Source organism: Amphiprion ocellaris, chromosome 2 (assembly GCF_022539595.1).
Source record: "Amphiprion ocellaris isolate individual 3 ecotype Okinawa chromosome 2, ASM2253959v1, whole genome shotgun sequence".
NCBI classification, from domain to species: Eukaryota; Metazoa; Chordata; class Actinopteri; family Pomacentridae; genus Amphiprion; species Amphiprion ocellaris.
The window spans coordinates 9,331,823-9,347,808 of NC_072767.1; the positions used below are offsets into that span (position 1 = coordinate 9,331,823).

General features: G+C 40.7%; 2 protein-coding genes across 7 annotated transcripts in view; both read left to right on the forward strand.

Moving 5' to 3' along the window:
* Positions 1-9,230, forward strand: part of orc1 (origin recognition complex, subunit 1) — a 37,181-nt gene extending 27,951 nt beyond the window's left edge. For 4 of the 5 annotated variants that reach the window (XM_055005385.1, XM_055005388.1, XM_055005389.1 and 1 more), the window contains 4 exons: positions 7,370-7,489; positions 7,594-7,763; positions 7,934-8,021; positions 8,722-9,230. In XM_055005385.1, the coding sequence (XP_054861360.1) occupies positions 7,370-7,489; positions 7,594-7,763; positions 7,934-8,021; positions 8,722-8,916 (573 nt within the window). In that variant the 3' untranslated portion in view covers positions 8,917-9,230. Of the gene's footprint in view, positions 1-7,369; positions 7,490-7,565; positions 7,764-7,933; positions 8,022-8,721 lie in introns of those variants that run through there. The other variant, XM_055005391.1, reaches the window with a different exon arrangement.
* Positions 9,231-12,508: 3,278 nt separating this feature from the next.
* The window catches only part of b4galt6 (UDP-Gal:betaGlcNAc beta 1,4- galactosyltransferase, polypeptide 6), a 30,039-nt gene continuing 26,561 nt past the window's right edge, over positions 12,509-15,986 (forward strand). Inside the window, exon 1 of one of the 2 annotated variants that reach the window (XM_023271877.3) lies at positions 12,509-13,285. In XM_023271877.3, coding sequence (XP_023127645.2) covers positions 13,171-13,285 — 115 coding nt within the window. In that variant the 5' untranslated portion in view covers positions 12,509-13,170. The remainder of the gene's footprint in view (positions 13,286-15,986) is intronic. The other variant, XM_055014023.1, reaches the window with a different exon arrangement.

Sequence of the window (15,986 nt, forward strand, 5' to 3'; positions counted from 1 at the left end):
TTATTTGAATTACATTATCTTAGAAACTGTTAAAGATAAAAGCCTGAAATGTTCACTATACATTTTAATAATACAATTGATTTAGAATTTGTAATATTGGACAAGTAGATCAAATAGTCTCTGATTATGGGTGAGTTGAAGTACAGTGGTGGAAATAAGTTTTCGGACATCCTTAAAATTTTACACAATTTCAAATATTCATGAAATATTTGTGGAAAAATCTTTCAATTGCGAACATGAACATACATCACAGGTCCATCTTCTCTGGGATGTTTATGACTGTGCTGGAGGGCATAACTAACAAACAAACAAAAATAAAACATTACATCATCATATTAATATTTAGTAGTCCTGCCATTAGCACACAGTAGAGCCCTAACCCTAATCCTGGTTGGCATGTCCCCCATGAGCCTTTCACACTGTTGATGGGTAATCTTGTCCCATTCTTCTTGAATTACTGCTTTTAATTCTTCTAAATTCTCTGATTTACGCTTTGAAACAGACCTTTTGATAATCCACCGCAGATTTTCAATGGTTGGTATCCGGGGATTGAGCTGGCCACGTTAAGAGCTGGATACTGTGCTCCTGCTGCCAAGTTCTACTGGCCCTGGATGTCTGGCAAGGAGTATTATCTTGTTGAAGCATCCAGTTTGACCTTGATGGAACAGAACACATGCAGAAGGGAGCATGTGGGTTTGGAGAATGGCACAATAGTTGGCAGAGTTCAATGTGTCATCACAGACAGTGTGATGACCAACACCAGCAGCACTCATGCATCCCCAAACCATGATACTGCCTCCACCATGCTTGACAGTAGGTACTGTACATGCTGGAGATAAATGCTTCGTCTTCTTCTGCATACTCTAACATTAGCAGGAGGAAGATAAACTGGACTAATCAGACCACAGAATCTTCTTCCAATTCCTGCCTGTCCAGTTCTTGTGTGCTTGGGCCCAACAATGCCAGGCTAACCTCTGTCTCTCATTGATCAGGGGCTTCTTGACAGCCCTGTAGGACTTTAAGCCATGATCTAAAAATCGGCCACGTACAGTGCTGGTTGAACACTGGACACTAGTTTGGTTTGACTACTGCTGCCCTGTGATGTCATTCGGCAGTTTTCCCTGCACATGCAAATCAGGATGCGTTCATTCCTTGCTGTAGAAACCCTTGGACATTGAGATCTTGGTTTGTCTTCCAAGCTGTTGGTTGGTCTGTATTTCTGCAGAATGTATCCAACTGCTGATGGACTGCATCTGCACTTCCTGGCTATCTGGCTGCAGCTGAACCCTTCCTGGCTGAGAATCTGGCTCTCCAGGAGTGTTTGCTGCATTAGGTTCCTTGTTTTAGCCATTTTTGTCTCTTTCAAATGTGCTGGCTTCATATAGACATGAGGCATGGCAACAAAATTGTCTTTTAATAAAAAACACAACCTTCATTAGTGGATAAAATTGAGGTAGCTGGAATCGGTACAAGTTAGGGACCAAAATGTGAACAACAAAACAATTGAGGCACTGAACTTATTTTTATGTACATTTATTAAACTAATCTAAACAATAACAACAATAACACACATTAAGACAAACAACAAAAACACAAAACAAATAAGATTGTGAAATGTGAATGATGGGGAAAGGAAGGGAGAGAACACAATATTTTAACGTAACACTGGGATTATTATTACACTTGAAATATGGTGTTCTGAGGGAAAGGAATAAAGAGACCACACCTGAAAGCAGCTGTCAATTTGATAGTAGGCTTATTTGTTAGCCTGTAAATTTTAACTTTGAAAAGATCATTTGGGGAGGTTGCACCAAGTTCCAATGAATGAAAGGTACTTGCGTGCCGTGATGATGATGATGATACTGCTGCCTCGGTGGATGGTCCACCTTTGCTGATGTGGGTCAGAACAGCGGTGGACAGAGTGGAGCCTCGGAGTCGGGAGAACTCTGATGGTACAGGAGGCCTCTTGGGTAAAGGAGAGCTCAAAAAGGAGGACTCTTCTGGGAGGACTCTGATGGCAAAGGAGGAGTCTTGGGTTGGAAGCCTCTGATGGTACAGGAGGACTCAAAGTGCTGCTTTCAGATGTCGTCTTTTAAAGTGGACCTTTGCATATCATTAACTTAGTAGGGGTCTGGGTAGATCCTCCGTCAGGGAGGGCTGATGTCCAGATGTCCCTCACAGAGTTACGATTGCCACGTTTACATGAGACCTTTAATTCCTCTTTAATTTGGAATTAAAGTTAATTCCACTTTAAAATCTCCTTGTAAACACCTACTTCCGAATTAAAAAGTTAATTCCAAATAAACTTAATTCCGAATAAACTACCTGGTTTATTCCGATGTTAATTCCGAATAAACTAATTCCTGTGTACGTTCGATTCATGTATACATTTAATTCCGCTTTAGTTAATTCCAGTCATTCTGTGCATGCTTGGCTCCTCACATAGCGAGACGTAGCGACGTACACATTCTGCAACCTCCGGTATTCTATCTCTCTTCTCCTTCTCAAGTGACGCAACAGAAGTAGTACGCCATTGTCGCGTTGCTGTTTCAAAACAACAATAAAAAGCAAAGAGAAAAGTATGCTTATTAGTTGTTCCTCCATATTGTTGGGGAAAAGAAATGCTGCGGCAAATGGAGTTTGTTTTCTTCTGGTAAACAGGGATACGTCACGTCCATTCCCTGTCCAATCAGAATCCTTTCCAACACCCAAGCTTTAAAGCAGAATTAAGGAAGGGGATAAATGTGCGGTCCATGTAAACCTTAACTCGGAAATAATATTTCCATGTAAATGCGAAGCACAAAACTTTGATTCCAAATCAGTTAATTCCGAATTAATAATTCTGAATTAAAAAACTTCATGTAAACGTGCCTATTTTCAGGTAATTTTTGTGGTGTCTGTAACTCCAAAAATATTGTAATTTGGTGAACAGGATGTACCTAGGTGCATTACTGACAGAAGATCAAAATGATACCAAATATGATCATGTGAATGATAGACATGTTACGAATTATCATATTGATACTAATCAGGAGGAATAAAATAATAAAGGCAAGGCAAATGTGGATTAATCATGAAGTTATTGAAAAGTTCAATTGTTCTGTTAAATGGATGTACATAAGAAGGAGTTTACTCCAGAATTGTGGGATGATTGTATTTGTTGGTTCTGACGTGAGTCCAGAGTTCCTTTGTCAGTGAGTGGAATGTCTTTGAAGTTGTCATGCAGGTTCCTGAACCCCCCTTCAATGACTCAGGAATCAGTCTGAATGTGTGTTGGTGGCCATTTGGTCCCTTGTGGCTAGGGGTTTAAACCAGTCTCTTGGCTGAGACCGGCCTAATTTACATCCTGGAGGTCTGTGTAGGGGAATCCTTTAAAGTCTGGTCTCATGCTTTCCTGCTGATTCGTCACTTTGCACCCTCGTACCAGATCTGGAAAGCGTCTTGTTTGCAATGTCTATGTATCTGGCTCCACTGGACAAAGCAAGCCCCGTCTCCAATCTGTGGCTGTGAAGGTGTTAAACCCAGGGCAGGAAATGACAGACAAAATCTGTTCTTGTCCTGTTCCACTGTGTAATAATGGCTGGTGGATCCTACAAAGAGAACAAGAAAATGCATAGTTCAAAGAAAACTTTGGTGGAGACCACCTACATCTTTATTCAGACGGCATTGAGGTGTCTTGATCATCATCCCAGATGCTCTCTTTGTGGTTAACTTCTTATTTTCAGTTGCCCCTGACAAATAAATTAAACCCTTAAGTGAGGTTGTTAACCTCATGACTGTAAGCACCGGAGTGTAGGGCAGCAGGAAACTTCTTGAGGATTCTTCAAATATGTTTTTGTCAGCTGTTTTTGACAACAAACCTGAGGCACAACTGTGCCACAAGTGGTTTTCTCTACTAATTGTAAAGCTGGCAGTTCAACCATGTGCTGAAATGTCCTTGGATAAGACATTGAACCCCAAATTGCTAGTTGCTTCTTACAATAAAATAAAACTATTCTGAGCTGTGATGGTGCTCAGGTCTCAACTCAGACATGACTACTGGTAACTAATGTTTTAACTACAGTTTCTAAAATGTGAAGCTGTGTGACCGCTCGGTCTGATGTGAAGAAAAGTAAGAAACGGTGTGATTTATCATATTCTGATCAATCCTTTCTTCATGTCAGGGATAATTTATAATTCTAAGTAAGTTAATAAGTTACTTCTGTTGTGTGTAAATGTGCACAACTCTCCCGCATTGGAGACACTCACCTGGGTCCTGCAGCTGTCTGATGCTGCAGATATTTAATAAACTCAAAGGAAAAACCCCTACAAACAGGAAGCACTAAACTGAACTTCAACTCCTGTTAATGGTTTGTCAAAGAATACAAAAAAACTTTTAAATTCATTATTGATGAGTCCCATGAATTGGATCTGTTATAGTCTATGTCTTCTTCTGTGATGAAGTCAGACTGTCTTTTACCATTTGAAATTGTATGGCAAAGTGAATGAGAAGGGTTGCCTTGACCTCTGCCCAAGCATGCATCCGATGTGTTACTTTTCTTTAGAAGCTGCTTTGTTGTTGGCTAGTCCAACAAATTAGCCTGTTGGGTGGAGACTTGGTAATAAGCAAATGTGCTGAGTCCTGAAATGTGGGTGAGCTGGTTGGAGGCAGACTCCCATCTTTCTGTGGCAGCGACAGACAAGGGATGTGAGTTTCACTGCTGCCCATGTCATTTTCAAGGGTGATGGTGACGGTGATGATGACTAAGGTCAGCTAACACATAGCTGCTGTTGTCTGACTATAAGTAGGAAGAATCCATCTTCATTGCTAGCAGTCACAATTCAGTTTTATTATATAGTGCCAATTACAGGTCAAATTGTCTCAAGATGCTTTACAGAACCCATATGCCTGAACCCCCAGAGCAAGCCCTAAGGTGACAGTGGCAAGGAAAACACCCTTTTAACAGGAAGAAACCTTGAGCAGAATCTGGCTCTTTATGTGGGGGGACCCATCTGCCTGGTGGCCGGCAGGTTGAGAAGGACAGAAGAGGTAGAGGGGGAGGCATGAGAGAAGAGGAGGGTGGGGAACAAGGAACATATAACACACAGTTCAATACATGCATGATAAGCTAGATGATACATACAAAGTACAAGCTAACATTGAAATTGATTCATAAGTTTACTGTTATGGTGTAAGGCTCTGACATTAAATATACTACATATATAGCTGGTAGTAAAATTCAAACAGTATGTAGATGAAAATATCAAGTATAGTGAAGGCTGCAGCATCTTCCCCTCTAGATATTGACATGCAAAACATGCTGCTAAGCTCGACATCCTATTACCTGTCATTCAAGCAGAAGTTGCAAAATCTTGATTTGATGGCAAAAATCCACCAGTGTTGAAAAAGATGGTAAAGCAGATGTTGCCAGTCTTCCTGGAGCTGCCCAATGAGATAGCAGTGATGTGGAGAGTCAAGACATACAGCAAGGAACTCCCCATTTTGGGAGACTCCCTTTTGGATTATGAAGGGATGGAGGCTTATGGTGTCTGCCACATACCACCCATAAAGTGACTGGTCGCTACCTTCCTTAACCCAAGCTCCTTTCTGTCTTGTGCAGCTTTGTTTTGCTGTGGTGGGGTGTTTATTAGTACTCCGGTATACGGTGGGCTTACCAACACAGAGCATGAGTCTGTGAAGGTAAGCAACCCAGAACATTTACAGAGTAAAACATTTTATACAGTTGGTCAGACAGTTGGGAGGGGACGGTATGTAAATACAGAAAACAAAAGTGGTCAGTTTCTATATGGTTGCTAATTAATGACAAATGATGCTGGAGTCAAGAGATCTGGTAGACAACAAAAGGTAAGTGATGAGGAGTCTGACAGGCAGTTGCAAACAACAAAAAGTAAGATAATTATGAATAACAGTGGGTAATGAAATTAAGGCAGTGTTTCCTCTAGGATTTTTTTTCAGTAGTGGCGGCAGGCTCCCCAGGAGCTGTGGCGACGTACACAAATGACACTTGACTGCAGATTTTCCTTGTACAGCCTATTTATTGAATGGCCAGTTGAAAGTGTCTTTTTAAAGGCTGAATGTTAAAATTTAAAAAAATATTTGAACAAGCTCATCTGAAAATGCAACCAGCAGTTGCATCACATGGTGTGTAGATATTAGCTTAATGCTATCAATAGTTTACTCATGTTGGCGACACTGAGTTGGCGCCAGGCCCAATTAACTGAAGCTACCAATATGTTACGCAACGTTAGCTGGACATCAATATTTTGCGAATGTCTGTTTAACTTGTAAAATCTATTATGAGTTATCTTAAGCTAATAACTTTTCTCCGGTAAGTCGCTGCCCTATTTTCAAGATGACACTCCTCTGACTGTGACCTGCTGCCTTGATGCTGGACATAGTCACTTTCAAGGCCGCGCTCTCCCGAGTAATTAGCGTCGTATTAACCTGACGTATCAAAGAGTAGATACTGAGCAAGATAGTTATCTGTAGTTTACCTGGGTACTCGTGAGTACCTGACACAGTGCAGGACTCTGCTGTGAAGGTGGAGACATGCAGCGGTGGTGTATTTGCGACGATTGAAGAAAAAAAAAGAAATTTGAAGGAGCGGCTGCTGAATGAATGTAGAGAAAACTCTGGAAGGGGTCACACTAGAAGGTATCTGTAGCAAAAAATGTGCTATTTTCTTCATCAAGTAGCCTAGAGCTGCTGGCTGTTGACCTCACTCTGAAACATTTCCTTACATTGGCAAAGACGCCAACATGTTTTCACCTGCAGCCTTTGAGAAAATTCAAAGCGACCCATTGTATACAGATTGAAGACCCTGACCCTGGTAAAGCAGATTGAGTAATGGTTCGGTCAAGCAATCATGGACATTTATGCATCAGTGAAGAATGTTCAGTACCCTCTGCTCTTGTCCCTGCACAATCAGAGAGCCCCATTGTTGTTGCACTGGCAAACAAGTGGGCCAGGACCCCTCATACTACTTCAAAACACTGCTGTTCAGCTTTTCATCAGCTCAAAGGTAAAAGGTCACATCAATGTTCTGGCCTGTCTTCACTGGTTACCAGTGAGGTTTCGGGTTGCTTGGCTCTTACTAAAACCAGTCTTTTCATGTTTTATTTTATTTTGGTTCCGCTTTCATGTCCTAGCTGCCTTTTGTACCAACTTTTCATATTAATTTTATTGTTTTAATTTTGTCCATCTTATTTCTCACCATTTGCAGACTGACAAAACAGTTTTAATGGTGGTGAAGTTGGCTTAAAATTTTGTTCTCCTTTTTGGTAGTTTGATTATTTTTCTGCATAAACAAAAGCCCTGATGGTTGAAATGCTGCTACATCGTGCTCAGTTGTTCTATCAACATCTCTAGGGCTTGACCAGGATGTCATTCCAGCCATACAGTTTCAAGCAGCTGCAGCAGATCATCATGTCCAGGCTGAACAAGGTGAAAGCCTTCGAGGAGGACGCTCTGCAGCTGGTGTCCAGAAAGGTAGATAAACTGGACATCTTTCACAGTAACTTACCTGTTATGAGCTCACACACATGCCTGCCCACTCTTAGGTCAGACATTTCTGTGTCCCTCTTCTCTGGCAGGTGGCTGCTCTATCGGGTGATGCTCGGAGATGTTTGGACATCTGTCGCCGGGCAACGGAGATCTGCGAGCACTCAACCACCAACCCTTCAGCCACAGGATTGGTAGGAATGAGTCATGTGATGGAAGCACTGAATGAGATGTTTTCCTCTGCCTACATCACTGCCATCAAGTGAGAGTCTTGCTTTGGTTGCATTCATGAAACACTGGTTAATTTGTAGTGGTTTGCATTAGTAACTGTAAGGACATGAAATGGCATGTTTTTTTTTTTCTTAATTCTTTATTTTACCAGGTAAGATCAGTTGAAAACAATTTCTCATTTACATTGATGGTGTGTTTTAGGTGTGCATCGATGCAGGAGCAGCTTTTCCTCAGGGCTGTCATTGCAGAGTTTCGACGACTGGGATTGGAGGAGGCCACTTTTCAACAGGTGAAGGTCTAATAAACATATGAAGAAAATTAAAAATGGACTCTTCAAACCAAATAAAAACGCCTAATTTACTACAAATACTAATGATCAAGTGATCTCAAAAGTCCTTTGAAGCTGTACTAACAAATTTGTCAAGTGACGTATTATGAAATAGCTACAATTCCGCTATAGAACAACTCTAGCTATAACTCCTGGCACCAACACCTGAACTTTCTCTGGAAATGGAGATCTTGACACAGGATTGTCATCTAAACACTGTTTCAGTGGAAGGATACAAGTCAAGGCTACCTGGCCTGGCAAAGGAGTTAACATGATCAATGGCACTAATGACATAGTTTTGCTTGATGACTGAGATATGGAGCATAATCAGAAATATTTCGTCTTTACTTAGCACGTCAGAACCTCTGATGTATTAAAATATTTCTAAATCTTCAAACTTTCAGATAATTTCAGGTTTACATGAAAAGATGACTTATTTTAATTTTTGTTATTTGTATTTACTCAGCATTTTTTTCTGTCTGCAGCATGCTGCCACTGCAGCTGATTGTCTTTCAGTTTATTTGTGGTGTGGACATCTTCAAATTTTCAATGTTGTGTGACTAAATGTCCAAGACCTAGAGAAAGAATGTATCAGTTGAGCTCTAATCGAACAATTGGTTCATTTTTCAAGTTCTTGTATTTTGTGTGTTTGGTCTGTCAGGTTTTCGTGCAGCACCAGGCTCTGTGTCGGTTGGAGGGTCTGCAGCCCATCAGTGTGTCAGAGGGCCTGGCAGTGTGTCAGCGTCTAGGAGCCTGCAGGTTACTGCTGCTGGAGCCCAGCCGCCTGGGAGTCCTGCAGCGCGTCCGCCTCAATGTCAGCCAAGACGATGTCCTCTACGCCCTGAAGGCCGACTAAAGGAGGAACTAAATCATATGAGAGAATCTGTGTACAAAACCACAGCTTTGTGTTGCAGTGAAGGTGGGAGTTGCTGGTTTGGCAGCCAGATCCTGATCTGTGGTATAGACTAAAATCAAACACGATGGAGCTTTGAATTCTTAAATAACTTCATGTGTTGACAACTTCAACTGCTGAGACAGAAATCACTCTGTAACGTCCCCAATTTTATTTGTAATGTGAGGTTTTGCTCCTCTTTGAGGGGTTATTTTAATTTTGTCTGATTCTAATGTTACAGAACTTGAATATGCAATAAAAGTAATCTCTAATATTAATCGACATGTTTTTTTTCCCCTTTTGGACCATTTAGCAAGGGTCCAATTCTTTCTCTGCTTAGCCCAGGTAAGATGCTTCTGGCATTGTTGGGTTTTCAGGACTGGCTTGTATTCCATCCTTTTAATCGCATTTGCCATAATTATATCTTTTATTTTCAGCATATCGTACCCAAAAATATTACACTACAGTGTAAACCATTGGTGAGCCTCACAAACAGGAAGGCCAGATTAGAGTTTTTAAAAAAAAAAAAAAAAAAACATCTGAAAGCCTGTGCAGTTCTGGAACAGCATCCTATGGTAAGATGAGACAAAGATCAATTTGTACCAAAATGATGGGAAGAGAAGAGTCTGGAGAAGAGAACGAACTGCTCAAGATCCAAAGCATACCACCTCATCACTGAAGCATGGTGGTGGTAGTATCATGTCATGAGCATGTATGGCTGCCAATGGAACTGGTTCTCTTATATTTACTGATGATGTGGCCACTGACAAAAGCAGTGGCCACGTGAATTCTGAAGTGTTTCAGGCAATATTATCTGCTCAGATTCAGCCAAATGCTTCAGAACTCACTGGACGGAGCTTCATGGTGCAGATGGACAATGACCCAAAGCATACTGTGAAAGTGACCAAAGAGTTTTTAAGGCAAAGAAGTGGAATGTTCTGCAATGACCAAGTCAGTCACCTGACCTGAATCCAAATGAGCTGCATTTCACTTGCTGAAGACAAAACTGAAGGGAAAATGCCCCAAGAACAAGCAAGACGTGAAGACAGCAGCAATAGAGGCCTGGCAGAGCATCACCTGGGACCAAACCCAGCGTCTGGTCATGTCTATGGGTCATGTATCTTTACATGTATTGCAGGTTCGTTTTTTTGTTTTTTATTTTTTGTTTTTTTTTGTCACATTACAGATACAATATTTTAGAATCAGTTTGTTTATGCACAGGTGATTAAGGAAGTGAAGGGAAGAGACAGACCACAGCCTGCTTTGGGCTCAAGAGGCCTTGAGGCCAGTCTTTGATGGTATTTTATTTCCATAAAATATAGATATAGTTTCCATAATGTCAACTGAAGATCCATAAGTGAGAGAAATCATACTTAAGTCCAGGTCTTTGGTTCCAAGTCTCAAGTCAAACAAAGAAAATGTATTTGTGTCAAAGGGAAGAAGTGTTCATTTACCAAAAACTTTAAATATTGTTTTCTCAAGTCCAAATAATGTGTTGTAGATATCCAGTAAATATGTCTGAAAACCTGTCATTCCAAGTGCTACTCTGTTACCAACTTATTACACACATAACAAAGTTTTTTTAAATAACTTTTGCAAAAATATCTAAGTAAGGAAATAAATAATGATGAAATAATGACATAATACATGTACATGCTTTGATGACTGTTTTCAGCCATGAGAGGAAAGAAAGCAATTTTTGGTGTAGTACGCTGACAGGTTTGCTTTATGGTGTGTGCATTTGTCTGTTTACATAAAATAAGTAAAGCTCAAATAAAACCAAAACAAACAAACAAAAAACCTAGTGGTTAGGGAAACAAGGGAAAGTAAAGTGTGGAAAAACAAATTTAGAAAAAATACAGTTTAGGGAGAATACTCAGTTTGACAGTTTGTGACATCTTAACATTTCAGTAACTAGTCTTCTTGTTGGTTGATGTCAGATAGCTTCAAAATGCTGAGTGCAGAGCAGTGGTTACCAACTCCTCTGATAACAAAATTCTCTTTTTCAGACATTTGTATTAATGAAACACACTCCAAAGGATAAGTACTGTTTTGCCTCAGTCTGGGCCAGTTTCCCTGAAAGAAGAACGTTGAGAAATTGCCCCAGAACCATGGTAAGTAACAAAGTACAACTTTCAGATTTTTTTCTTCATGTTTGTGATTTTTAAGGACAATTTTAATTTTTTTTAAACAATGTTTCGAAGTTCTGTTTTCAATGACAGGTTCCTGACTCTCTTTTGGCTTGAGGGGAAGGAGTCTGAGGGGAAGGGCAAGGAGCGCATTTCATTCTATTTTGTATGGTATGTTACACTCTACTGTGATGACTTTTTTTAACCAATTGTCTTCTAATAAACTATTTTCTCAATATTTGCATTGGAAAATATTAACATTATTCACAAATATTTTGTAATTTATTTTTTCTACTTAAAACTCAGCTGACTCCTTAATGCACTGTTGGAGAACATTACACAGAAGCCAGGATTGCGATAGCTGTAATAGGTTTCCCTCATACCAGAATGAAGATATTGCTGCGGTTGCAATAATGGAAATGAGGTCCAGCAGTGTGTTCTTCTTCTCTGTGGTTCTAACATTAATGTCCTGTGCAAAAAACATGGACTGAAACGACTCCACGACTGGCTTAATTGCACTGGATACAACATTCTCATTGAAATTGCCACTGATAGTCATGGGATAATGACTCTATAAAGTTTACCAGGTGTGTTGGGACTGGTGTGGAGTTCTGTACACACCTTCTCAATGAGATTTGTGTTAAAATGGAAAAAGATGAGTCTAGTATTACCAGATTTTACCGTTGCTCACAAGAAAATTATCTTGAGCAGCAATGCTCTGGTGAACATGAGGGCATGTAGCTGAGTCAGCATTCATACAACAATAACATGCTAATGAGGTTGTTTCCTTTTTCATCTGCAGGTGCTGGAAGGGTTTTAATGCAGTTTGAATTATGACCCTGAGCGTGTGGGTCGCAAACGTAAATACTGACCTGTCTTCTATTTATATTATTAGGCGTCCTTCATACACACAAATGGGTTGTAAAGTGTCTGATTTTTAAGCTACCAGCTGACAGTTGTTTAGTAACTTTACAGTACTCTATGTCAACTTACATAAAATCGGCGAAAAACAAAGTTTAACATCGCTGTGCTGGTCCAGAAAAACTAAACACACAACTATACCAGGACGAACGCTAACCGTCCTGCTCTGCCACACAACCCTACACCAAACCTGGGCTGCGTTTCGCTTTACGTCCGCTTTCCTAAGAGTCTGGAAATGTTCAGGGGAGCCACGATGTAGCTGCAGATTTTTATACATGATATCTATTTGCTACTCGGAAGGATTAGAACTCTGGACTCAGGCATGTTGATTTGCACGTTTGTGTGTATTCTAAAACGAACATTGTATTGTGTCCCGTCTTGTACTTTATTTTGTGTGTGTGGTAAATGCATAGTTGACCAAAGACGGTAAAGTAAACAAACTAAAGGTCTCAGCAAGATGCGTCGCTCCGCGCACGCAGGTTTCCATGGAGACGCGGAGGTGGGTGATACACCCACCGGAAACGGTCTCTGCAGAGCCAGCAGATAATGAAAGGAAGAAGATGTAATATCAGTTTTATTGGGTTTATTTTTTATATATCATCCTGCACGTATTTGAGTTCAAAGTCATAATCGTGCGGATCATTGTGGAGATACCCGGTGGAATGACTGGACTCCTGTGCGTGGGGCTTGATGAAGTAGTGCGCCGACTGTGCAGGAAACATTTCACCGGCCCGGAGTAGGCTGTGGTGGACAAGGCAGAGCGGTCCTGCCCCCTTCAATGACCAACCTTGAGTGCCAGCGACAGTCTCTGCTGGCGACACTGTAACCATGGAAGACAACCATGATATCCTTAAGTAATATTACCGCTGAGCCCGTAGTGTGACGGTTTCAAGATGCTCGACCGGCAGTGCTCCTTGAGGCTGCCAGTTGCCTGATAGTAACGTTTCAGGCCTGCTTTTTCCATCTGGAAATTTCTTGGCAGGGGAAAGCAGGCCAGCTAGCACCGCTAGCGTTAGCCTTTTTAGCGCTGCATCTCTGGGCTTCGATGCTGTAGCTTTTTCCATGACCACGCCATTGACATCGATGTCTATCAATTCGAGGACCTTATAACTTCAAAAAGTGTTTTATGGGATTCATTTCGGCGAAAGAGAAGTGGGCCTAAGCCAAAATGGTGAACTGGAGGCGGCTGCTGCGAATGTCCAACCGATCGTTTCTGGCCTTCATATTCTTCTTCTCTATGTCCACCACATGTCTCTACTTTATTTATGTGGCTCCTGGAATAGGTTAGTCAACGTCAGTTTACACTAATCACTTTACAGGCTAACAGTTAATGTGATTGTGTCTGGATTATCCTCTTCACTCCATCAAGCATTACCTGCTGTCACAGGTCATGCTAACGCTCAACTAGTTAGCTAATGGGCTAACAAGCACGCAGGTTAAGTTTCACCCTAGGCCACAGTGTCTAGCCACCCTTGTTTATTCTGGGATAATAACGAGCCTTGACTGTCTTGCATTGGCTTGTTGGTTTCAGTATTACTTTAATATTGGCGTCTTGGCCTGAGGTGATGGTATGATATGCACTTTTGCTAGCGATGCACTGTTGGTTTATGAATGAATGAATACGGTTCATGCTTTAGAGCGCACAGCAATTTCTGCCGACCAAACCAGGTGACCTGAACCTTCACATCTACAGAGGAAGGGGTCAGCCTGCTTATGATTAGGATTTAGACATCTACTTTTCCTGGCAAATGTGCCGAAATGTTGCATTATTCACCATCTCTAAATGTGCCCAGATTCTTAGAATTTCTACTTAAAATTTTATCAGTGTACCATAGAGTTTTGGCTTGTTGGTAAGGATAATAAAAAGTCTGGCAAATAGCATGTTAATGCATGCTGAACATAGCTCATACGGTCTCACTGTGTATTGTCTATGCAGATTGTAAGTACACACGAGAATGTGATTATGTATGCGTTGGCTAGACTCCATTCCTTATGTGCAGTACAGTATAGCCTTAATGTTTGAGCAGATGTAACTGCTGTTTGCAACTGCAGACACCACGGAAATATTGAGGTGGTACTTTCTGTGAGTATGGTAGTTACCTTCACTTTTAATGTATATTGATGATGAAATGATGCGTGGCAGGCTGGGCAAGTTTGTGAGGTAGTTCTGGAAAAACTCACAGAACACATCTGTTAGCCTATAGCATAGCAGCTTGATAGATGTGAGGAAATAAGGTGGCCAAGACAGCAATGTTTGGAGTTCCAAGTCTGGACTGTGTTACTTAGTGTTTTTGGTATTGTGCTTTTGCTTTTAGTATTGTGCAGCAGTAAGTTGTAAATTAAAATTAATAAAAGCAAAGTGATATGTTTTGGTCCTGTAAGTGTAAGCAAGATTTACCCAGTACTGTACTGTAATCTACTGCCACAGGTGGAAGTAACAAAACACTTTTACCTTTAAAAAGTGCAGAAGTATTTCATTAGAGGACTAGTTACTTTAGCACTTAGAGCAGTATGGCAAAATAACTTCAAACTCATGATCATAGATAATACCCTATATGCTTGTACACTCACCACTAAGTACATTTAATCAGTACAGTCTTCACCATGTCACTGAAGTATTGCTCTTGCAAAGATACAATTACCAAATATTTTTTGTGTGAACAGTGTTGCATCAACGCTCATAGTAAGGTTAATTGGGGTCTTAATGAATCTGCATTTAGCAGTGGCTTTTTCTTTCAAGACCACAGGCCTAATTTTTTGCCAAAGTTATAAAGGAAACGCATCTACTAGTCAGATATGCACAATGCTTTGTATCTATTTTATATGTCAGCCATTATCCATAGATTTTAGAGCAATGTCCACTTTTTAGTGGAATAGTGTACTGAAGTTTCTGTGGTATGAGAACAGATGCATGACTCGTCAGATATGCATTGACAGCATTTGTACTGTTGTGTAATGGAGAAACATAGGGATGAGTGACAAAGATGAAAAAAGGAGTGGAGAAGCATAACAAGTGCAGATTTTTCTGTGTAGAACATGAGGACTCACCAAATTGTCAGACAGACTTTGATCAATTGCTAAACAGTACCTGAAAACACTAAATGATGGCACATGCCTGGGAGGAATGCTAATTCATCCTCCAGAAGACTTTAACACATGATAAATCTCTGACAATGAGTGTTGAAGCTGCTAAGCCGAGGCTTGTGAGGGCACAGCTCCTTTGTAATTTTTTTATGCTGTTTTTTGTCACCCCTCAGTACATTGCACATGATCTGAACTGCAGCAAAATAATGTGTGCAAAGCGTATCGTCAAGAGAAGCTAACCATCTTCTTAGGATCAAGCTAGGATTGTGAAATTTCTGAATGCCGGATTTCTTAGCCGGTGTTACATCTAGTGCCCAGCTGAGAAATTGATTTCAGAACTCAGGCCTAGGGGTGGAAATGTTTGCAAAGTTTGACAAACTACTAAATGTAGGCTTTGTGGATGTGTAGAAAAGTATGGATTTTTTTTCCCCCGATATATAGCAGTGGCTTGAATGTTAAATCTGTTTGAAGACATTTTATAACTAAACCCAAAAACCATGAAAATTAGGTTCTCAAACCAAAGTCCTGACTCCATGGTGAGTTGAGCATGAAATAGAAGGATTCCCATGATTCACAGGCAATGCAGAACTATATGCCATGCTGTCCACGTCAGATGGGGGTGTGTGAAGCAAACCGATAGATCACCTAGAGTTCAGCTGAGCTGACCTGTGTACTCTGGACAAAAGCAGACTGATGCCATCTGATTACATACTTTGAAGATGCTCTATCTGGCTGCTAAAGTCTTCTTGCCATAGGCCATCCCCTGTGGAGGACGATACATATTATATAATTACCGTAAAAGGAACAGACCATTATTGCAGACACTGTTTTTGAATGGAGACTTATTTCTTATTTTTAGCTGTAATGTTGGAAGGTTAGCAAGTGTTTTTGGTTTATTTG